Source organism: Chrysemys picta, chromosome 8 (assembly GCF_011386835.1).
Source record: "Chrysemys picta bellii isolate R12L10 chromosome 8, ASM1138683v2, whole genome shotgun sequence".
Taxonomy (NCBI): domain Eukaryota; kingdom Metazoa; phylum Chordata; order Testudines; family Emydidae; genus Chrysemys; species Chrysemys picta.
In genome coordinates, this window is record NC_088798.1 from 24872951 (window position 1) to 24897885 (window position 24935).

Here is a 24935-nt window from a genome sequence, read left to right on the forward strand (position 1 = left end):
TGCCCCTGGACTGCATGAACATTTTCCTTACTTGTGCTTCCAGGAGCTACCATGACTTCCAGCTATCCCTGGAATCTCCCTTGTGTGCCATGAATGGGAGGAATGAGTCTGATACAGATGAGTAAATATCCTTTAATTCTCTATCCAGATGTTTTGTTTTATAGGGGTAACTTTTTAATTTGAAAATAAATTATATAAATCCAGGTAGTGGCTCCTTTGTCTGCTTAACATAAATCTTTAATGTGGGTCTCCATTACAAAGTGGTTTTATGCAAATATAAGTTGCTGTACTAAAATACATGCAGTAAGTCATCATTTTCATTCCATATTTACTCCTGTAAGTTTAATGTATGTTAGCAATCTAAAAGATAATCTTAGAAACAAGCAAAACATTTTTATTACTAAGAGAAAGGACTGAATATATTTTTTCACAAACATTTAGAATAAGTCTGTTATAATTCAGCACAGAACAACTTTGCTCCATTTCATAAATGCATAGGGTCCCAAGCCTGAAATTCTTACTCATGAGACTATTCCCATTTAAATCAATTGTACAAATTGCAAGAGTAAAGGTTTCAGAATCAGGTGACTAGAGAATAATGGCTGGAATGCAGTGAATTACAAGGAAATGATTTAATCTAGATCTTTTGATGACTCATAAACCACAAAAGCAGTACTCAAAGAAGGCAGCAGTCTGACATTCTGTTTAGCTTACCATAGTGTACTTATTGTCATTTAAGATTATATTTGGAGCTTGGATTGTACATTACAAAACTAAAATATCAGTGTAACAGTTTAAAATATTTGAAAATACTGCATTATAATTGTAAATTACTTTTAGCTATTTTGAGTTTTACTTTCCTCATTCTTGAATTTTGGTTTAAACTTCCAAAAAAGTAACACACCCATTGGGGTCTGGAAAATTTCAGACTGATGGGTGACAATTGAGGAAGGTTCTGAGTAACATTGGAATGGAAACCATTATGTAATTTTAATTGTAGTAGTTGATACCATTTACATCATGATCAGTTATTACAGTTATTTGTAGGCCTTGGCACTAGAAGAAATCTGAGTTGAAAAGTTAAATGAAGCTTTTGCTGAGAGGGACATTGTCAACTTAATCTAGACTCCCCCCCCCCCCCCCCCCCCCAATTAGTTAAAAGTCATCTCAGCCTCCTGAGTCAACCTGCCAACTTTTGTGGTTTGCAATCATACTTACTATTTTTAACAATGGTTTTCCTCTTCCTGTTGCTGAGTAAGACACAGGGGAAACTGAATAAAGACCCAGTCCTGCAATGAAGTGGTATGGGGGCACATGGATTCAACTACTCAGATCTATTGCAGGATTGAGACTTACATTACTAATTACCTATTGTGCTGTTGATTGTATTTTTGCTCCTACAAAATTCCTTGCCCTCATTGCTAATTCATTCACTTCTGGAGTTCTCCCCTGTACTGACCCTTATGACCATGGTAACTCCTACCAAAAAATCATAAATCCACTCACTACCTTGTTTCCTTCAAGTGCCTCTGGAAGAGTCTCTGCTCTGTTTTACCTACAGAACACTCACATAAAAATGGTTCCACTGGCAGTAAGTTACATTGTGTGCACAGCTAATGTACATGAAACACATGCTTGTATTATTGTTACCTTGTCCTCCCTATTCCTGTTTGTTTCACTTACCCTGAAATGACACATCCAAGGTTACATAGCTGGTCCACAGCAGAGACAGGAATTAGAGCCCTTGACTTGTCACTTCCAATCCAGTGCCCTATCCACTGGGCCTCATTGTTCTATGTGCTGTTCAGACACAGGAGGGCCGTAAGGGAATGGGAGGGGGATTGGATGGGGAAGGAGCACATCGGGGCAAGAAGGGGGGGGGCAGATAGGGGGTGGGGTCTGGGCCACACCTGGCTGTTTGAAGAGGCACAGCCTCCCTTAACCGGCCCTCCATACAATTTCCAAAACCCGATGCGGCCCTCAGGCCAAAAAGTTTGCCCGCCCCTGCCTCAGTTAATCAAAAAGGCAGAGTCATAAACACCAATGCAGGCATGTACCAGCAAGTTGCATGATGGCAGCGTGCTGAGATCTGGTGGATAAGGGTGAGAATTTTCACATGGAGTAAGCCTGACACCATTGGTTTGCAGATCTAGTACAGGCAACCAGAAAGTGCTTTGTCATTACTGAGACTAGTCCAGGCAAGCAAGGGAAATACGAGTGATTCCTTGTGTTCCCATATCCTTTCAGTGCAGGGTGACACATGAGGAAATGTGCCCTGTGCAGCTGTAAGAGACATATGAGTTTATTTGCTGTCGCTTTTATATGGTAAGAGTTTGATATTTTATTAAAAGCTTTGGAAAACTTCATGACTATCTTTTTTCAAGCAAACCAACTTATTAACATAATCAAAAGTATTCTGAAAACCATTGCAGGCATCCTAGCTCCATATACACAAGTAAGTGAAAGTGCAAATTTGCAGAATTGTGCCATTACCTAGAGTCTCATTGCTAACTGGATGTTGTGTGTGTATCCATTCTCATTACCTGCAGATGTACACATTGTATAGGGATAGAATAAATGGGGAACATCTGCCCATTCCAGTTCATAGAGTGGGTCATAGCCAACCCCATCTTTGGATTGTCCAATGGCTGCACAGGGTGCAGGATGTGGTAAAGTGAAGGAGAGTCCGTACGCATTAATGATGGTGCAGGAGCTGGAGGCTGCTAGCCATCAGGATGGCCAGCCACTCACACTGCTCCCTCATCCTGTGGGCATGATCAAGAACTGCATCACTATTCTCCCTCACTGCCTTCTCTCTTTCCATCTCCTGCTCCAGGTGTTCGTTGTTCTGACCTGTGCCATATCTCAAGCAACAGGTCATCTGAGCCTTTTCCTTTTTCCATGCTGGTTGAGGGTCCTCTCCTCAAGAGTCCTGGATGATTGCCTTCAACAGGGCCTTCAACTTTTAAAATTATTTTTGGTCCATAGAAAGAGAAAAAAATCCCCCCCATCTGTCATAGCATAATTTGATACTTTTATTCCATCTTTACACACTGGCATCTTCAGAAGTTCCTGGTAGCCATGTATCCAGACCAAAGACATAATAAGGAATTTCGGATTTAATTAAATATACCAGGTTAGGCTATTTAGACCAGGGGCCTGATACCAGTATTGGTTTCAATATTATTTCAGGCTGGGAAAGCCTGCTGGAGGTCCCCGAGTGGAAGAGGGAGCAAATGTTCCAGGCTAGTGCTGGAATTTCATCTATCTATACAATGGAGATCTTTTCATCACTTGCTGGCTGAACAACATATCAAAGAGTGGAGAGGGCTGTTAAGCCACAGAGCAACCACTGGAAGTTTACCCTGCCCAAAAATGTCACTGAGATTCTCCTGCATGAAAAATTCTCAAGCACTACCTGCCATGAGGGCAGGAAAATTCAGTTGAACATTAACAGGATACTGAATTAGGATGTGGAGGCTTGCTAATACAAGAACCGATTCCCCCTACTTCCTTCTCCCCTGTGGATGGACTTGGTCAGTAGACCAAGTACAGACATCCACAAGGGACTTTTTTCACTTCATATAGCCACTGGGGTTTATAATCTATGCTGTCTGGGACAAGGCTCTAATGGTAGTAACGGTGTAACTGTATCAGTCTACCAGTGTGACATAGCTACAACCAGAGCAATATATGCAGAAATATGCACTGATGCTTGCTAAACCTGTAATCCCGATTTTCTTTAAGTGGAAACCTAGTTGCATGTTTAATTCTCCCCCCACACACACACTTGGCTACATGGTGGTCCAACGGAAGGAAGAGGTCCAGGGAAATGGCATGACTTCCACCCTCAACGGAGTCTGAAGCCATCCCATTCCAATAACCCTCCATAACTATTTTATTGGCCATAACCCAAAAATCCCTCCCATTTATGCTGCAATTTCCCCCATAATTATAATAAAGATGTTGGCTGCTACTTACCCTGCTGCTGATCTGTTCCAGCTCCTGTGCCGCTCCCTCCCCAGGCTGTTCCCTGGGCCCATCCCTGTACAGATCCTCAGAAAACAGGGCCAGGAGGCCAACGAGCCAGCTGTAGGGCCTTATCTGGGATATGCCTCCTCTCCTACCAGGGTTTCCTCCAGTGCTGTCCCTTTTCCCCTCTGGCTCCAGTCTAAAAATCTTACTGTTCCTGCAAAGAAGCCTGGCATCCACGACTATGGGAACACTAAAAAGGCCTGTTATTTATGGTCACAGTTGTATTTGTGGGGTTTTCATTTTGTTCCTAGGGCAGCTTTTTAAAAAAAAGTATTTAATTCTGCCATTCTGTATACTTTTCACTCTGACACAGTAATGGCCGTGTTGTGATGTGAAACATTTTCTGGGACCAAATACAACTTTGTTTGAAGGACAGATATGTGGTAGGATTCCTAGTGAAATCAGTCATTTACAATTGAGCATTTCACATGCAGTCTCTCAATAAGTAGTAAGTGTGATACAATTTGAAATGCAATGTATTATTTCTAGTGCAGGAAAGATCATCAACCAGTGCAAGCTGGTGAAAAAAAATCCCATTCACAAATCTCAGTGAAATCTGAGTCTAATACAGGAGTGGACAAACCGGATCCGGCCCCTCAGTGCTTTGGATTCATCCCATGGCATTGCCACCGCCGTGGCGCTGCGGGCCCTACTCTGCTCTGGGAAGCGGCTGGTACCATGTCCCTGTGGCCTGTGGGGGAGAGGGCTCCGTGCACTGCTCTTGCCTGTGGGTACCTCCCCCAAAGCTCCCATTGGCTGGGAACGGGAAACCTGCCCTGAGCCCCCTGCTTGCACCTCAACCCCCTCCTGCACCCCACACCTCTCCTGCACCCCAACCCCCTGCCCTGAGCCCCAACCCCCTGCATTGAGCCCTTTGCCACACCCTGCACCCCAACCCTCTGCCCTGATCCCCCTGTTGCATCTCGCACCCCAACCCCCTGCCCTGAGCCCTCTTCTGCACTCCACACCCCTCCCTGCACCACTGCCCTGAGCCCCCCCGCACACTCTGCACCCCCTCCTGCACCCCAACACCCTTCCCTGAGCCCCCTCGTACACCCCGCACTCCTCCTCTGCCCCAACACCTTGCTCTGAGCCCCTTCCTGCACACCACACCCCCTCCTACACCCCGCACTCCCTCCTGCACCCCAACCCACCTGTCCCAGCCCTACATGCAATTTCCCCAACCCAGTGTGGCCCTCAGGCCAAAATGTTTGCCCATCCCTGGTCTAATATATCATTTTCAAAAACAAGCTTTAATAGTTATTCACTCTGAAAAATTGCACTGATTTATTATTTATCTTAGCTAGAAAACTAAAATGATTAAGGGTTTGGAACGGGTCCCATATGAGGAGAGATTAAAGAGGCTAGGACTCTTCAGCTTGGAAAAGAGGAGACTAAGGGGGGATATGATAGAGGTATATAAAATCATGAGTGATGTGGAGAAAGTGGATAAGGAAAAGTTATTTACTTATTCCCATATTACAAGAACTAGGGGTCACCAAATGAAATTAATAGGCAGCAGGTTTAAAACAAATACAAGGAAGTTCTTCTTCACGCAGCCCACAGTCAACTTGTGGAACTCCTTACGTGAGGAGGTTGTGAAGGCTAGGACTATAACAGCGTTGAAAAGAGAACTGGATAAATTCATGGTGGTTAAGTCCATTAATGGCTATAAGCCAGGATGGGTAAGGAATGGTGGCCCTAGCCTCAGTTTGTCAGAGGATGGAGATGGATGGCAGGGGAGAGATCACTTGATCATTGCCTGTTGCTCCACTCCCTCTGGGGCACCTGGCATTGGCCACTGTCGGTAGACAGGATACTGGGCTAGATGGACCTTTGGTCTGAGCCGGTACGGCCGTTCTTATGTTAGGGTTCCTGACACTTCATCAGAAGTCCCAGAAGTATGGTAGTTGTGGCACCAAAGCATTTTCCATTTCTAACCCGAACACTGTAAACAGAGATGAACCATTAACTATTACTAAATTAAGACTCCAATCCTGTAAGCAGTGATGCATGTGACTATACAAAGGCCTAAGTTTTTGCAGGGGACTAAATTATCTTCAGATTGTGGTAAGAGCTTGGTACTGAATCAGTACCACTAATATTTATTTACAGTAACATATTACACTCACAGTAAATTTGATTCAGATCTGTTCCCTCGCTTGTCTTTGTTTTGGCATTTATTTGACCAGTAATAATTAGTTTGTTACTTACTTATAAACATTATGCTTAATTCTATATTGCTTGGTTCTTGGGCAGGGAAGTGAACTAATTAGATTACAAACAAAAAGAAAAAAAAAGGTAAGAGACAATGTGTCCCTCTACTAAATTTGTACAGGGATTTTTAGATTCTGAAGAAGTCACAGCTGAAAAAATGTCTTGATATTTATTGCTTGTGTATTTAAATCAGAATCAGTCTAATTTTAAACAGCATTAGACAAGAAATGTAATTAGAAATGTTGTTTAACTTTTAATGATTAATTAAGCCACTGAATTAATTGCAACCAACCAGTTACATTTGGGCAACTATGGAAGTGTTTGTTTTGCTAAGAAAACCGATTATCTAATTAAAAAGTCTTACAGTTGGTCCTGTAGAGAAGATTTACCCCTAGGTGGAAGGAAACATGAATACAGCGTATCAGTCAGTGCTACATCTCTCTTCTTTTAAATTTACCATTTTAATGAAAGCCGTGGGAAAAATGTCAGTGTCACCATGGTAACCAGGACATCTTGTTTTAGAATGTACACTACAAAAAGGTACATAGAAGAGACAGAATAAAATTAGTCACCTCAAAAAGTGTTGATTTCTGGGGAAAGCAAACATTGCACAATCAGAATTTCAATAGGAAGGAATTTGCATTTTCTTTTGGAGAAAAGGATATAAAAATTGTTTTGGTATTTTTTCTTTTTATGACTGCAGCTATTTTCAGCTAAAATAGTACCAACTTGCAAGAATCAAATGCCTTTTCCCACTGTGCTGTATGTAAGCAATGCCCCCCCCTTCATAGTTTACCAACCAACCACCTTTCCCATAATTTAAATGAGTCTAGTCATCTTATACAAACATTATCACCTTATTTCTTCATTTTAGTGTCCAAATGTAGTGTTCTACCTTCCCCCTATGCAGTTCAAAATCTTGAGCAGAAAATCTCTAGATAGTAATTGTCAGAAAATTAAACTTGGCTCGTTTCCAACAACTGGGAGGAAATAGATTGCATGGATAAACAGAAAACATCACTTTTTAAAATCCACTTATGTACCCATCTATGACTCCTAAGGAAAATTGTGCTCAGGTGACTTGTGTGATGTAATATGCAATATTTTACAGACGCTATAAGACCTGCCAGTCATGTCAGCTGGTCCCCAGATTCATTTTGAAATGAGTCCACTTTAGAGAGAAGATTTTTCATTTGGGATCTGACACTATTTTGGTTTTAGGCAGGGAATTAGATTTAATATACAAACACTTTCACACAGTCCGTGATGTGACAAGCATGTTGACTCCTCCTTTCTAGGACCTCAGCAAAGAGAAGTATAACCTACAACAGTTTTCTTCAGCTAGCCTCTAGATAATGCCTAAGTAGCATAACTGCATGGAGGTGTCACACCCCAATGGCCCCGTCACTCAGGGGGTTCCCTGGGGAGGCAAATCAGCATTGTATGTTGCTAACACTGTTATAGGCATCGCAAGGTATTTTGGGAAGGGTTAAAGGAGTGAGTGTGGAGTGAAAGATTCCTTTGTAGGCCAAAGGGGGAGGAAGGGAGAAGGGAACGGGTTAATTCGACACTCCAGCTGGTCTGAAGATAAGGAGCCGACTCCAGCCGCTCAAGGCCAATGCACACAGACTCTCTGATTCCAAAAAGCCGGGAGCTCGTATCTCAACACTGACCAGCCGTAAAAAAAGAAAAGAGAAGCAAGCTGAACCAAACTGCAGTGATTGCAAAAACTAGTGAGATGGTGAAGGCCAGCGAGGGGGAAAATAACTGTTTCGCATCCCTGAAGCCGGTGTGTTTTGGGAAAGCTGGGGAAGCCACAAAAAGCTGGTTTGGACAGATACAAAGAGCAAGGGGGACAGAAGTCCCTGAATGAAACGCCCCTAGGATTTAAAACCCTCCTAAAAGCTGAAGCAAATCTGAGATTAACAGCGGACCCTGGACGGCCTGTGCACAGGACAGAACTCTTTTCCACCCTTCCCTCTCTTCTTCTTACGTTACACCCAGGCTTGGCCAGCCTCGAGTTGTGCGTATGAGAGTATAAAAGTGGGTTAGGGCACAGGCACTAACACTTTCTTCCTTCCTCTGAGTGACATGGGGGCGGAGCCATCACTCACCGCTGTTATTTTATTAATAAACCTCTAAAATTTAGTCACTTGTTGTGCTCCTTCATCTCCTCCCCTAACAATCCTGTGGCCTCAGCCTGATCACCTGACGCCTCAGGCAGATTGGTAACATAAATCTGTCACATTTTTGGTGGAGAATGTGGGCATGAATGGTTAAATCTTTGACGAGTCCCTGAAGGACCAGTACTTGCTTAGCCAGTGCTTCCAGGCCGGTGCGTTTTGCTTTTTCCACCTGGAAGTCCTGTCTTAAGGCCAGCAACTTGTCCTGGGTGTAGGCTTGGGATGCCACGTGGTTAGTAATTTGCACTTTTAATTGCTTAGACATAGAAGGGACCTCAGGAGGTCATCTAGTCCAACTCCCTGCTCAAAGAGGACCAATCCCCAGGCAGATTTTTGCCCCAGATTCTTAAGTGGCCCCCTCAAGGATTGAACTCACAACCCTGGGTTTAGCAGGCCAATGCTCAAACCACTGAGCTATCCCTCCCCCCAAATTTTACTAGCTCTCAGGTACACATTACTTTCCCCCCCCCCCCCCCCCCCCCGTTTCGATACTGTTTGATACTACATGGCCACTGTGACGAACTGGGACTGTTCTTAATGTGGTCTTTGAATACTGAGTGGTGAGTTTGGCTGGGACGGTCTGTATTGAGGGATGGGAGACTAGCCTTGAGAAAAGATACCTGAGCATGTAACGTGAGAACCCAGGAAGGGGGTTGGAGCCAGGTGACACCTCTGCCTGGGAAACTGGACAAAGGCTGGGGGAGGAGCCGGGACAGGTGGGGTGAGAGACGCTGGAGGGAGTTGGGGTTGTCAGGAGCTGGCTGATTTAATGGAGGGGAGCCCAGATGGGGCTCTGACCCCCCAGTGGGGCTGTGGTGCCCCTGGGACTCCAAGATGGACCTAACTGGGGAGGGTCCTGTTGTCTGTACCTGCAAGACCTGTTTTGGACTGTGTTCCTGTCGTCTAAATAAACATTTTGCTTTACTGGCTGGCTGAGAGTCATGGTGAATCGCAGGAAGCCGGAGGCGCAGGGCCTTGTGTGTCCCCCACACTCCGTGACAGGCACTACAGTTCATATTAATTTCACAGCTTCCCCTAGGTTTTTGATCCTCTGGGCCCGGTTCTTCCCAAGCCCTGGGTGTAGCCTCCATTGGGGGTTGGATCTGGGTTCTGCGAAGGATCCTGAAGCGGGTGGCTGATGGTTGCCTCAGGGAGGGTCGAACGGGATGGTGGGGGAGCACTGGGGTGGGGGGGCAGGGCACCTTGGGTCTTTCTGAGAAGGTTACACATGTGTGATGTAGGCGGGCCTGGAGGACAGGGTATTGGGTCTTCTGGCGCTTGCGCGGTGGTTCGTTCAGTCTTTGGTGGAAAAACTGGGTAGTCCTGAACCATTGTATTAGTAGTGGGCAGTAGAATTTCCACTTGGGTACAGGTGTACAGATGCCCAGAGATCAAAGTGTGGCTCTTGAATCCTTCAGGGTGTGGAGTGAATCATCAGTTTTCTGGTTAAAAAGATGCAAATCACTGAAAGGGAGGTTTTCAATGTATTTTGCACCTGTGGGGAAACCAAATCAATGAAGCCACGATTCCTTCTGCATGACAATGCCTACAGCCATCGAGCACAATGAGGTATCTGCCATGTCTACAGCAGATTGAAGCACTGACCATGCCACCAGTTTCCCTTCATTCAGGATAGACTGGAACCGGGGTCATCTTGCTGAGACAGCTTTTCAGTAAAGTCGTCCAGTTTGTCTTAGTTGAGGAATTCATATTTGGTCAACAAGGCTTGATAGTTCGAAATCTGGAACTAGAGGCTAGCTGATGCGCAGACCTGGCTTCCCAGAAAGTCAAATTGTTTGCCCTCCTTATCAGCTGGGGTCTAGTGCAGGTGTTAGGGTCTGGACCATTCAGTTGCTGCTTGCACCACAAAGGAACTGGGTTCGGGAGGGAGGTGAGGAAAGAAACTCAGACACCTTAGACATAGTATGTGGCTGGAGTATGCTAAGCTGTTCGAGCTGTCTAGAGAATGGCATCGTTGATCGGCAGAGGAACCCTACCCGGTACCAAGGAATGAAGGATGTCCAGGAGCTGATGCTGCTTGTCTTGTACTTTCTCCAGGGGGATGGGATATGAAGGTCATCCAATACCCTTCACAGGAGATCTTGGAATTGCCAATAGTCATCTGGAGGTGAGGGGGAAGCCAAAGTCACTGCAGCATCTGGAGAGGGCGATGGAAAATGCTCTTGCTCCGGCCCTACTGTTGTAACTGGACTGAGCGTTTCTTCCTCCATACCTGGTTTGAAGCATCTGCTTGAAGGTGCTGTATATGGGGATAGAGGCAAAACCTCCTTCATGAAATGAGTGAGTTCTGAGGAGGAGTACTGGGGCCAGGATCTGGTGGGTGCTGCAGAGGGCCCTATTGTGTGGGAAACCAGTTGCTCCTCTGCTGTTGTAGAAGAGGGTACTGCCATGATGCCAGTGGTCTTTTTGGGTACTTGTAGTGGCAGTAGGGAATGGGAGGCCCTTATACTCCATTGGAATCCTCTGAGGAAAACTCGGATCCCAGTTCTAAGGGTGATACTGTCAGAGCCAGTGGAAGCATGTAAACCATAGGAGGATGTGTTGAAGTGTGTCTTGACTGTGCTATGTCCTGAGTCGGACATCTGGCCTCCCTAGATGTGGATGGTAGTGGAAGGCATGGAGATCTCAGTTTTCATAGGACAAACAGTTCATATGGCTCTAGTGTTTTCTCCAATCTCCCTGGCGTTAATGGTACTTGTTCCGTATCTGGAATCGGTGCTGGAGTGGAGGGTTTTCCGAAACTGATCCATTTCTTGTCTTAAGGGAGACCAACATTGATGGTGTGCGTGGGCTCAGTACTCGGGACTAACGGATCAGCTGGTTTGTGCATTTTTTTTGGTCATGCTTGTGGATCTTGAAGCATGCTGCCTCTCAGTTGCTGGAACTCCTGGAAGACATCCTTCTTGGGTTTGGAGAAAGACTTACTGCCATGCTTATGTGCATGCTTCCTTACCTCCCAGCACGGGGTCTGTATCGGTGGTACTGCCAGAACTGGACTCTATCTCCATAGCAGGAGGCTGCACTGGCTGTCTCAGACAGATGTGCGGGGGATGGAGGGGGGGAGCCCCCCAACCTGGGTCCGAATGAGGCCTCATGGCGACTTCCATGCAGCCTTCTTGGGTACAGCTTGGTAAGGAGTTGCAGATACTGCACTCGGATGAAATGTGGGCTTCTCCCAAGCAGTAGAGGCAGCATTGATGTTCATAGCTGATCAAGGAGGAATGAGGGCAGGCGGCACAGATTTTAAATCTTGGTGTCTTTGGCATAGCCTGGTACCCACCCATGGGTACTGAGGTGGTGGTGGTGGTGGGACGGATAACCCGTAAACACATTCCCCCGAAGTCTCAGTTCTACTACAAATACAATACAACCTCGCAATAACGCGCCCTGCCATAATGCGAAATTGCATATAATGCGATCATAAGTTGGCTCTTCTTTAAGGCCTAATACTGTACTGTACCAGTGGTCTCCAACGCCATGGCGCCGGCCGGGACATTGATGTGCCCCCGCCTAGTGCCCAGCAGGGGAGAGAAGCTGTGGCCGCACGCCTGCCGGGGACAGAGAGCACCGGCGCCTGCAGCCTCAGAGTTCTCTGTCCCCGGCAGGCGCGGGGCCGCGGATTCTCTCCCCTGCTGGGCACAAGGCACTAGGGGCACTAGGCAGCGCACATCAATGCACTGCATTGGGGACCACTGACTTAAACTGACCAGTTTGAAACCCCGCTATACCGCGACCCCTCATTTATCGCGATGGAATTTTTTGGACCCCAAACATCGCGTTATAGCGGGGTTTCTCTGTACTACTGTAGATCAATCTCTGATAATTTTCATATGACTTTACATTGTGCCTCTTCATATAACCTTGTGGTGGGTCTACCCATGTGTGACCTCTGTTTTCATGGGACTTTGTATCAAAACCTCATTTAGAAACTTTGCATTGCCCTTGGTATAATATTATAGCCCCTCAGGATAGAATAAGATAGAAGAAAAATTTCTTTTTGCTAGCAGTAGAACAAGAGCTCTCCCCCCACTCCCCCCCCCGCCACTCTTAATCAATTGCCCTGTTGAATGAATGAGGTGTGAATGAGCAAGGCATGGAAGGCAGCACCTCCAGACAGCCTCAACTGTTGGAGAGGGGCTGGGAGCCAAACCCAAGGACAATAAAGCGTGTCAAGTGGGCTCATTAAAGACAAGCAGACATACTGACGTCCTCGGGGGTTAGAAGCAAGCACCTTCTTTTGGAAACACCCTTTTTGCAGCATTGGGACAACACTCAAAAAAAAGCAGCACAAAGGACCAATGGACACAGACACAAAGTTTGAATCTGGTCTAGATTTGCATGAGAGAAAAGCTGCTATAAAAGTGAGGTGTCTTGCAGAGGACCCCGGGTCTTGTCTTGTCAACATGGGAGCATCGATCCGGATCGGCAGAAGCCCGGCTCCACCCCCTCCCCCATCTAACTCACCTGGCCAGTGAAGTTAAGGGGAGCAACTAATTGGTAACAACAAGACGGAATGGGTTTGTGTGTGTGTGTGTGTGTGTGTAAGTGTAATATATTATATGCATATAATACAGTGTTAATGAATACATGTATTACTAATAAATGTGGCGTTCTGCCTTATTCCCCCTGAAAAGATCCTGTGCAGTACTTTAAGTACAACACTACTAAAAGCTAAAACTACATTAAAACAGTAAAAACAGAAAACACTTGAAGAAAAACTAACTATATACAATTCTAAACGTTTGAAGGTGTGTCATACTTGAGAGAATACTAGTAGCTCTCACTCGGACCATGCAGTGATGAGAAGGAACTGGAGACAAAGTCGGTCCGCCCTCCTCTTTATCACCTCAGACGAAACCATGCAGTGAGGCAAGGGCGCATGCACGAACCAATGGACACTACTACTTTCAAATACTCCAGCTTCGGCCGCATGCATAAACACACAATGGAATACAATAGGGACTATCACTCAAAGAAGGCAGCGAACCTGCCCCCCCCTTCCCCCCCCCAGTCTCTGCCAATCTGACCCAGGGGAAAATTCCTTCACAACCCCAAATATGGCGATCAGTTAGACTCTGAGCACATGGGTAAGACCCACCAGCCAGACACCTGGGAAAGAATGCTCTGTAGTAACTCAGAGCCCTCCCCATCAGCCACTAGAGACATTTGCTGCTAGAAGTCGCAGATCGGATACATGCCTTGTAGGAAGTCTCATCGTATCATTCCCTCAGTTTGTTGTAATAAACCATAAATCCAGTGTTCAGAGGGAGTATTATTATTATTTTATTTTATATCCTGAGAGAACCTGCTTCAATACAGGATGTCCCCCACCCACGACTGCACACTTGTAGTTGTCACTTGCCACTCCACACTGGAACCTATAGGGATATCATTAAACTACAACCCAAACTTGATGGGGATCCCATCCTGAAAGAAATCTTTCCTGAACCCCTCTTCTGGCCTTCAAACAACCCCCAAGGTGGTCCAATAAAAGATATTACCTCATGTTGTCTCTAAACACCATCTCCTAATACCTAAATGGGGAAAACTTTAAGGAACACCTCTTAAATACGTGAAATCTCTATTGCAATCAAGTTACTTTATAATTATTTGTATTTAAAAGAATTTGAACACATTTGAATAAATATTTCCAGTTTTTAAAAGGTCATTTTTATTTGAACCAGCCTTGAATAATGTTGATTAGCTGGTAGCTATATCAGGCAGAAAAAAAAAAAAAAAAAAGAAAAAAGATTGAATGCCATTCACATTCCAGTATAAATTATCCAGCAAGATTTTGTAATCTTGCAACATATTTTATCCAACTTCTGACATCACAAATCATGCCAAAAAGTGTTTTGTAACTATACAATAAATTTTTTCAGAAGGAACTGTTTATGCATTTAATTATAAAAAGACTAGACAATTTAATTTCTCAAGTGCGCATCAGTCTCATGTCCACAATCATTTACATTCCACGCTTCATGCTCTCAAACAAATATCCTAAAGAAGTCTAAGATTTTTTTCCATCACTGATACTATTGAAGATATTAGGTAGGTTTATATACAGAAGCTTATTATATGATTTAAACTTTAGTAGGCAATAAGTTACTGACATAACAATATTCCATCCAGACTAATTATATATTTGATACATTCAAATAAGAAAAGCATTTGAAAGTTTTATGCTGTTCATTATTTTATACACTGCAGTGCAAACAAAACAAAGTGAAACTTAACTTTTCCTGAGTGTTTACTATTTCCCCATGATCCATTTAAAATATGCTCTTTTTATATCTAGTCTTGTCAAAACTGTACAATTAAAGACATACTGCATTTTGTAAATTTCAGAAGACTGATCAGCAATTCATAGCGATATTTAAAAGCATTTTTAAAATCCTTCATCTCAATTTTATAATTCTACAAAGGATAGCATAGATTTAACATGTAGCAAAAATTGTGACTTTTTTCAACTAACTAAATGTTCCAAAATATGTAAATCACATACCTTCCAAAAAATGAAGGGAATAGTCTGTCTGAAAGGTTTCAAAGTAAATTTTTTAACAATCTATATTATAAGTTTCAACTAATTCTTCCGTTACTAACATAATGCCCAATGAGCTGCCCCTTTCTAGGCAAAAATAAAATAAAAACTAAACATCTTTCAGGAATGTGTGTTAGGCAAGTGGAAAGGATTTCTTACAAATTCATCTTTGTGCTGATGGCTACAGACTACGAGTTTCTAATTCAATCTTCTCCTCTGTTTGAAGCACATCAAGTTCTACTGGAGCAACAGGTGGTCGGAGCATGATCTCTGGCCCGCCCCCATAGATTGACTGGAGAAAATTCCAAGTTTCTTCAGAAATCTGTCCAGAATCTGCTCCTGAAAACAATATATTTAATCTTTTTCAAAAGCGTATCTTAAAAAGTTTAGATTATGAGTTAGAGTAAAACTCTTGTGTGGCTTTAAAAAAAAGATGTTTAAGAGTGGCAGAAAACGTCTTGCCCTAAATACTAAACACTCAAATTTAATATCATCCCTTTGAATTTCTGCAGTAACAGTGTGCATACTATCCAACCTGATGACAGTATTTTGTAAGTGAACTGTCAAGAATATAATGGAGAACAAACTGTTTCTTACATTCAATACTAATTGATACCAAAACCAACTGGTCACCAGAGAATGTGGCACTTAATTTATCTCAAATGTACAACTAGCATATCAAAACCCAAAATAGGTTATAAAATGTGAAGTATCTATAATGAATCATCTTATTTGATATATTTGTCCACCAGGCTGATTGCAGACAAGCTTGTGTTCAGGTCCTGGCAATCAATAAAGGATTTCACATCCAACTCCAGCTAACTAAGGCATGGAGTTAAGGGACTCCACAGAGTCCAGTCTGCTCACAGTGGCTGAGATAAAGCACTAAACGTGCGGAATATAAAGCAGGGAACACAAAGAAATTCTCAGAACCCAAGGAAGAATACACCAATAGGACATTACAGATGACAACAGAATCACATTGACTTTAACAGGTGTTGGATCAGCAATTATGTGGTGCTGTACAGTATTTACCAGAGTTCCTGTCACCTCTCTCTCTTTCAACTCCGAGTCAATGCAAGGCAAGTGAGTTTGGTAGAAATATTTTTCCAATTCCTATCGAGTTCTATTATGGCTTAGGATAGCTTAAGCTAGAGTGAGAGCTTGGTGACCAATATACCAGCAGTAAGTGATTTAACACAGTTTCCTTGTTGTTGTATGTTATAGTCAGAGGCTTAAGATTATGAACACTGTGCCACTGTGTATACAGAGTTTAAATAATTAAACCTCTAATATGCCCTGGGTCTAAGTCTCATAGAAACCAAACAACAGGTTAATGTAAATATTTAGGCACATTGCCTGTAAACTTTAAAACCACATCTTAGAGGATAATATTATGAAATGTATTAAGATCAATTTTGAAAGAGAACAGTTACTATATTACTCCTGGGGGAATTCTGTGCCACTCCATGCATGCATATTTCATATGCTGTGCATATTTTTAATTTTTGTTGTTGTTGCAGAAAATAGCTTCTGTTGAAAAGTTGCTGCCATTCTGCCTTTTTACCACCAGAGGGTGCTGTGGTGCCAGAACAGCGCAGCAGCTCCTGGCCGACCCCAGCTCGATAGAGAAGAGAAAGAGCCTGCCTTCTTCAGAGCGTCTATTGGGCCAGATCAGGAGATGGGGGGAGACAGACAGCGTAGGCTCATAAAGGCTAATGGAGGAGGACAGACTAGGGCAGAGGACTGAACTCAAGTGGAGGTGCAAGACCACAGGGGGAGGGAGGTGCAGGGCAACATGGGCAGGCATGCAGCGCTACAGAAGGGAAGTGGGATGGCTAAGTGGGGGCACAAAGACACATTGGGACAGGGATTGTAGGGACACATGGAAATGAGGTGAGGAGGCTGTTGAGGGGGTGACATGACACATGGGGACAGGGATGGGGTGTAGGATCATACAGGGATGGCGAGTGGGTGGCTGAGTGGAGGTGGAAGGGCACATGTTGACAGGGGCAGATGTGCCTGACTGAATGGGAGAGGCTAGGGATCAGCATGGGGGATGCTCCTTTACAATCCCTCCCTGCCGCCCCAAAAAAACGTTCCATACTTCTCCCACCCATACCCAACAACCCTTCAAGTTCATACCAGGCTCCTTCCCAGCAACTACTTCCCTCTCCCTCAGCTCCTCCGTTACCCCCGACTCCCCCAAGCCTTTGCACTGCTTCTGAGGGGTGCAGGAAATATGGTTCTGTACTTTAAATGAATTACTCCTCAGAGATCTGTATTCATATGCCTAGTAAGAATCTATTTGTCCAAAAACATTTCCTGAATCTTTTTTTGTTGTCTGTATTGTTACAGACATACTTGCTGACAGGTATTTTGAAATAAATTACCAAATTAATTGAAACTGGCATGATTATATTGTGTTATTTTGACAAATAAAATAAGCAGATTTTAAAATATTTGTGCAGAATTTTTAATTTTTTTGGCAGAGAATTCCCCCATTAGTACTATATGCTATGAATGCAGATGACTCCCTCTGTATGTAATAACCTACCAACAACAGTCTACTAAAGGATCCCAGCTCTCTCATTCAAATCCCCTTTAGAATACTGATTTCTATCAGGCTCAAAAAATTATTACAATTATTTTTAAAATTTAATATGATCTTTTTCCTCCAGGTCTCCCAGTGCATTTTTTCTATACTTTTCCATTTTCTGCATTTTTCTTGGGCACAGACTTTGATATTTTTGTCTTGTACATTGCTGAGTACATAGATATTGTGGCTACATTCTTTTAGTTTGACGTAATTCTTGATTCAAACTGATGAGCCAAATCAGGATAGACTGTTTAAATGGATGTACCTTACATCCAGTAGCTTCAAAGCCTAGAGGGAAAAGACTCCAAGCTCAAAGCAAATTGAGTGGTACACAGCTAATGAAAGACGACAGAGAGAAAATACTTTCCCCTGCAATAGAAAATTAGTTCTCTACATTATTTTCTATACTCATATCTGTAGCTGGATTTATCTGCAACAGAAACTAGTCCATTACTTTTCTTGGGTAAACTCTCAGATGGCCTGGCTGCTTGGGGTCACGTGTCTGTTTTTTTCTCCAATTGGCATGCATGTATTATCTGAAACTTAGCATGAAGAGTATAAAACCACTAAAACCTATGGCTTAATAACAGAAATGCATATAGAACTTCATAGCACCATGTTTCCCAAACCATTAACAAAGAATAGGCTACATAAAGAATTTATAATATCAGTAGATACTTACCTTGTTTTAATATAACATTACTACATTTAGTGACTGCAATCTTCGTATTATCAATAGGGCCTGGAGGATCTAATGTGGAAAAAAAAAAGAATGGATAAAAGATTAGGACTCTGAAAGTGGAAAGAAAGTAGTTTTTATTTTTATTTGTTTTAAAGAGCATTGCAGTTGAGTTGCCTCCCATTTGGTCTACTCACTGACTGCTGAATTGTATACTTTGTATGGAGGAAAAGGAAACATGCTTTCAGCAACAGTACTATGATATGAAGTCACAAATGGACATTTTTCAAAGAGTAATCATTGCAATAATGAATAAAATCTTCAAGCAGTTTCAAAAGCAAGTAGCCACAATTACTGTCCTTGCCCAATCCCCAAAATAGGTATTAACGAATATTTAAATTGTAGCTTTACAAAAGAGATTTGCACCTGAAGACAGCTCTATTAATGACACTAGTACGCTATGAAATTGACTTCCTGCATAATATTAGGAACTATCAAAGTATGCATTAAATATTTTCTTTACTATTCTGCTCATGATATTCTTTGTTCTATCCTTCTGACAACATTCAGTCATAATTTACTTTACTGTTACTACCATTTGATAAGGCAGAGAACATAATGAAAGAGCACAGATTACCTACCTACTGAAGAGAGTTTTACAGCCCCACATAGCTACTTACCACTGTCTTTCCCCTTCACAAATCCTTCCCATTCTCTGAACCACTGCATACTGATGCAGTAAAAAATGGATGGAGATTCTTCTTCTTGGAATGCTCTGTTGAGCTGGAAAAAACAGTAAAACAGACAAGCCCATTACCTGCATTGTTATAGTTAGATGCAAAATGATTTTTTTCAGTAAACCATGATTTCTATCTAGTATCTGATGAGTAAAGCAGCAATATTTGGATTGATACAAAATTATTTAAACGTTCTCAGGGTATCAGAGCAGTAAACACTTGATAGTCTTGAATCACAAGAAAATATCTGAAAGTCAAATCCTACTTCATTTGAGAGTTTAAAGATTTTAGGTTTCCTTTGAATAAGCTAGTACCATAACTAACAACCAGGGCTGGCTCCAGGCAGCAGCTTACCAAGCAGGTGCTTGGGGCGGCCATACCAGAGAGGGGACGGCACGTTCGGCTCTTCGGCGGCAATTTGGCATTGGGTCCCTCACTCCCGCTCAGAGCGAAGGACCTCCTGCCGAAGTGCCGCAGATCTTGATCGTGGCTTTTTTGGTTTGTTTTTTGTTGGGGGGGGGGAGAAGAGGGGGGCTGCTTGGGGCGGCAAAATCCCTGGAGCCAGCCCTGCTAACAACTAAAACTAATGCTCCTGTATTGAGCATAAGAGTGTCCACCACCAACCATTTCAGGGGAATGTCAGGGAAACCCAGACTCAGATATGTGAAAGAAGAATGAGTTACATTTTATTTTACCATATAAACAGCTTTGCAATTCATATATCTAAACCTGGTTTTCTTAATGACTTGAGATCTTGCTGACTTTCCTTCAAATGAGACCTTAAAGAAAAAAACTGATTTTGTGCCCTTTGTTTTCTTTGTTATAATGTAAAAAGACAGCATGAAAGAGGTTTTTATACCTAGTTTTTTAACTCTACAAAAAATGGTTACTAGCCTTCCATAACTGCTTTTCTTCAACACAGGCGCCAACAAATGTTGGGTGGGTGCTCATGTCTCGGCCCCGCCCCCAGCCCCGCCTCCTCCCCCAAGCACGCCGTGTTACCCCCTCCTCTCACCTCGCTCCCAGGTTTGATGTGCGAATCGGCTGTTTCGCAGCGGAAGCGCTGGGAGGGAGGGAGGAGAAGCAGGACCCAGTGGCGCGCTCAGGGGAGGAGGCGGAGGTGAGCTGGGGCGGGTCGGGGAGCTGCCGGTGGGTGCTGAGCACCCACCAGTTTTTCCCTGTGGGTGCTCCAGCCCCAGAGCACCCACGGAGTCAGTGCTTATGTTCTTCAAGATGTCTTGCTCATGTCCATTCCATGCAAGGTGTGTGCACCACATACACAGTTGCCAGAGATTTTTTCTTTAGTGCTATCCGGAGGGCTGGCGATATGCTCATGGAGCCCCGTGCTCATGCGCCATATAAGGAGCGCCACTGGCTCTGCGCCCTCTCAGTTCCTTCTTGCCATCAATTCCAACAGAGGGGTAGGAAGGCGGGTCATGGAATGAACATGACCAACACATCTCAAAGAACAACAACTGTTTTTTTTCTTTGAGTGCCTGCTCATGTCGATTCCATGCTAGTTGACTCCCAAGCAGTATCCCTGGTGGTGGGCTCAGAGTTCACGGACATGCTGCTTGCAACTCTGCTCTTCCGAAACTGGCACTGTCCCGGCCTGCTGGATGATGGCGTAGTGGGAGACAAAAGAATAGACCAGGGGTCTCAAACTCAAATGACCACGAGGGCTACATGAGGACTAGAGCTTTGGCCTGAGGGCCGCATCACTGACATACACCCCTCGCTGCCCCCGGGGGGGGGGGGGGGAGTTTGGCGGTGACAGAAAGTAACTGGGGGGAAGGGGGGGAGCTTGGCGGGCCGCAGGGAAGAGCTCCGCAGGCCGCATGTTTGAGATCCCTGGTATAGACCGAAGACCAGGTAGCAGCTCTGCAGATTGGTACTTGCATGAGGAACGCTATTGACGATGCCTGTGCCCTCCTGGAATGGGCAGTCATGACAACCAGGGGCGACACACTCGCCTGTTCATAATAAAATTTGATGCAGGAGGTTATCCAAAATGAGATCTTCTGGGACGATACCAGCAGACCTTTCATCCTGTCTGCCACCTCTATAAAGAGCTGCGTTGACTTGCGGAAGGGTTTTCTTCTGTCGATGTAGAAGGCCAGGGCCCGTCTAACAGAAGAAGGAACGATATACAATAAGAAAAGTCTAAACCACTAGGGTAAGAAGTCTTGTGAGAGCCAAAGACCGTTCCAGCAACCGTCACAGGTGGTAAGAAGGAAAAGAAGGAACTGTGAGGTCACAGGTCTGGCGACACCCCTTATAACAGCGCATGAGCGCAAGGCTTGAGGGGGTGCTACAGCTGAACAGATACCACTAAGGGAAATATCTCTAGCAACTGTGCAGCACGCATTAAAGAAGTTAATATTTAGATTGTTTAAACTTCTTATTTCAGGATTGTGTTTGTTAACATCTATTTAATTAAAACAACTAACAACTGGAGGGAAAAAAATCAGTTTGTTAAAGATTCTCCAGCTCAGGCCCTTCAAGAACTCGGAAAGTTCTTATTTCTGGGTCTTCCAAGAAGACTCTGAGGAAAACAGGACAGAGAAGTAGAATTTTTTTTAAAAAAAAACCTTTCAACTCTTCTTTCTACATCATAAAAAAAGATTTTTTCCACTCAGCAGGTAAACTCTTTCTGGTTAAGATGCCATCTCCCCTATCTTTCTGGAAGAAGTGATGGTGATCATAGAATCATAGAATATCAGGGTTGGAAGGGACCTCAGGAGGTCATCTAGTCCAACCCCCTGCTCAAAGCAGGACCATCATCTTCATGGAAAGTCATGGATTCAAATGGCAGACTAGTCAGTCCTTTTAACACTAGACTGAGGTCCCACTGGGGTGGGGGTGGATGCCTGGGTTGTGGGAAGAGGTTTGCTATGCCTTTAAGAAACCTCTTTGTAGTTGGGTGGGAGAAGATTGAGTAGCCTTCTACCTGCTGGTGGAAGGTTATGATCGCTGCTAAATTAACCTTCAGCGAGCTAATAGAGAGACCCGATTTCTTTAAGATCAACAAGTAGTCTAGGACCACCACTGGGGTGGCTGAATTAGGGGTGACACCCTTGGGTTGGCCCCAGATCTGGAACCTCTTCCATTTCTGAAGTTAGGTACGACGTGTAGTGCCCTTTCTACTGTGTAATAGTACCTCCTGTACCTCCTCAGAGCAAGATGTTTCTATGTGCTGGAACCATGAAGGAGCCACGCTTTGAGTCGCAGGAGCTGCAGATTGGGGTGGAGGGTGTGACCCTCGTTCTGTGACAGGAGGTAAGGAGTGATCGGTAGTCATCGGTGGACGTAATGCCAGCTGCAACATCTGCCTGGGCCAGGTGGGGGCAATCAGAATGATGTTTGCTTTTTCCCTTTTTATCTTCAAGAGAACTTTCAGCAATAGAGGAAATGGGGGAAAAGGCATAAAGAAGGCCCTTGTCCCAAGGAAGGAGGAGAACGTCTCCCATGGAGTGTCAACCAATCCCTGCCCTGGAACAGTACTGTGGACACATTTCTTTTTTTGGTGAGTAGCAAACAAGTTTAGTACCGGCATACCCCATTGTCAGAATATGTTGTGTAGAATCGATTCTATTTCCCATTCATGGTCGTGTGGGAATTTGCGGCTGAGACTGTCGACTATCGTGTTGTGTATTCCCGGTAGATAAGCCTCTGAGATTAAGATGTTGTGGCAGATGCACCAGTTCCATAGCTTCAGTGCTTCTACAGACAGGAAATGAGACCTGGCGCCTCCCTGTCAGTTTATGTAGTACATGCAGGTCACGTTGTCCATCATGACCTTTGTATGCATGTCCTTGACCAGTGGGAGGAAGTGAGCGCATGCATTTCTGACCACTCTGAGCTCAAGCAGGTTGATGTGGAGACACATATCTGCTGGAGACCATCTGTCATATGTTGCATGGCCATTGAGATGCGCTCCCCAACCTATAAGGGATACATCGCGGGGGGGTCAGGAAAAGGGATGGGGAAGACTGAGCAAACAGTGTCCCATACAGACATTTACTGGGTTCTTCCACCAGTCTAAGGATTGCTTGACCCTGGTGGGCATCGATATAAGCTTGCCTATGTTGTCTCTGTTTGGCCTGTAAACCAAACTGAAGCAAAACTGCCGCTTCAAGATAGAGGGCTGAGTCAATTGTGGTCCCGATTGCTTTCCCTTGGGGAATCTTGATTTCTTTCTCTGTTGTTCATAAGATCTCTGACAAATATTGAGGTGTTTACTGCAATGACAGGGACTTACACAGTGGCTAATGGCTGTATTTTCTTTTGTAGGCCGGCATGTATATCCCCAGGGAATGATGGGTCGCCCAAGAACCCTTTAATGTGTGAAGGGAAGCATGTGTCTTTTCGGCGAACAGCTTCGTTTCCTCAAAAGGAAGATCTTCTACAGTGGTTTGGACCTCTTTCAGGAAGCCAGACAACTGCAGCCACGAAGCCCTTCTCATAACCACAGCCGTGGAAACTGAACAAGCTGCTGTGTCTGCCATGTCTAATGTGGACTGTAGAGATGTTTTCACCATCAGCTGGCCCTCATTAATTATCGCCATGAATTAGTCTTTGTGGGAGGTCTGGTATAAAGAAATTCACATAGTTCTGGTAGTCATATTTGGCCAACATGGCCCGGTAATTAGCCACCTGGAACTGAAGAGTGGCTGATGAATACACTTTTCTGCAAAACAGTTCCAAGTGTTTCCCATCTTGGTGGATTTAAACTGGTATTGGAGGCACGCGCACACACACACCCCTATAGTGGAGCACCCATAGGGACACTTCTCAAAGAAGAACTGATTGTTCATATGGTGCTGGCTCTATTCCTTGTTTCCACCTAAGTAGCACTAAAAAAAAAAAAAATCAGCTAAAAACATATTCAATGTTTCCCTATTGTTACAGGTCCCACATACGCAATTGCCATAGATACCACAGGGCTATTATATTATTGCAAATGAGAGTAGGTGGTTCATGTAAAAAACCTGCTCTATTGAAATATGAATCACACTATGAAAGAATTTGAGAATCCTGGTCAAAATATTGCTTCTGAAGAATCTACAAGATAAGGACAAAAAAGACTGGAAAGTATCAGAGAATATTGATTACTAATTTTTACCCGAATAAACATTTCCAATTCAGTCTTCCTTCTTTTTTCAGTTTTCTCAGCCTCTATTTGGCAGGTATGACAAACATACAGGTGGTTAACAGCCGGTCCTCCCCCAAACCTATAATCATAGTAAATTTCATTATTAATTTCATGACAAATATTTCATATTTCTCCTCCACGAGAATGTCAGCACCAGATTCTGTTTGCTTTAATGACATGTGGCAAACACACTCAGAAGTATAGGCTGAATTTCTTATTTTTAATGCTTTTACCTTGGATAATTCATCTGTAAATTGGGGCAAAGCACAGCTGCACATACTAATACGAGCTGTTAAAAGTTGTCTATGATACACTCAGGTTCGGGTCACTATGACACATGTAGGCTACCATTTATTCTCCGCACTACAGTAATATTTACCATAACTGGGGATACTGGCATTTGAACTTTGGAAACAAGTATCTTTCAGATTCTGCCTCGCTAGACCCAGTTTGAATAGTTTATTACTGAAATCTTCTCCTAATAAAAAGAGAGTTGGCCACAAGTTCCTTCAATGAACTGCACCAAGCTATAAAAAAAAAAAAAGTATATTTAAAGATAAAAATAATCTTTATTGCTCTGAAACTATCCACTATCAAAATGCAAACAACTCCCCCCCCCCCTGCGCTCCCTCCCCCCCCCCCAGCCTTCATGGCTATACCACAAAAAAGCTAGTAGCAATTTATTACCTGTAAACCCAACAATTTTGAATGAAGAAAAAAATTAATACAATTAACACAAAAACCATTAAAAAACAAAATACTTTTGGA

At 43.8% G+C, this 24935-nt stretch overlaps 1 protein-coding gene and 1 long non-coding RNA gene across 19 annotated transcripts in view; one reads left to right on the plus strand and one right to left on the minus strand.

Moving 5' to 3' along the window:
* Positions 1 to 31: 31 nt before the first annotated feature.
* On the plus strand, positions 32 to 24246 carry LOC135973225 (uncharacterized). The gene is made up of 4 exons (XR_010590003.1): positions 32 to 121; positions 22190 to 22291; positions 22402 to 22538; positions 23306 to 24246. It is a non-coding gene; the product is annotated as an uncharacterized LOC135973225 (long non-coding RNA).
* USP33 (ubiquitin specific peptidase 33) overlaps positions 14104 to 24935 on the minus strand; it is an 84126-nt gene continuing 73294 nt past the window's right edge. For 11 of the 18 annotated variants that reach the window (XR_010590002.1, XR_010589997.1, XM_024107854.3 and 8 more), the window contains 4 exons: positions 24138 to 24246; positions 18956 to 19058; positions 18279 to 18347; positions 14104 to 15336 (listed from right to left, as the gene is read on the minus strand). Coding sequence is in view for 11 of the 18 variants with exons in the window: in XM_024107854.3 (XP_023963622.2) it covers positions 15179 to 15336; positions 18279 to 18347; positions 18956 to 19058; positions 24138 to 24246 (439 nt within the window). In the remaining 7 variants the exon portion in view is untranslated. Of the gene's footprint in view, positions 15337 to 18278; positions 18348 to 18811; positions 19059 to 24137; positions 24247 to 24935 lie in introns of those variants that run through there. The other 7 variants (XR_010589996.1, XM_065555456.1, XR_010589995.1 and 4 more) reach the window with 6 other exon arrangements.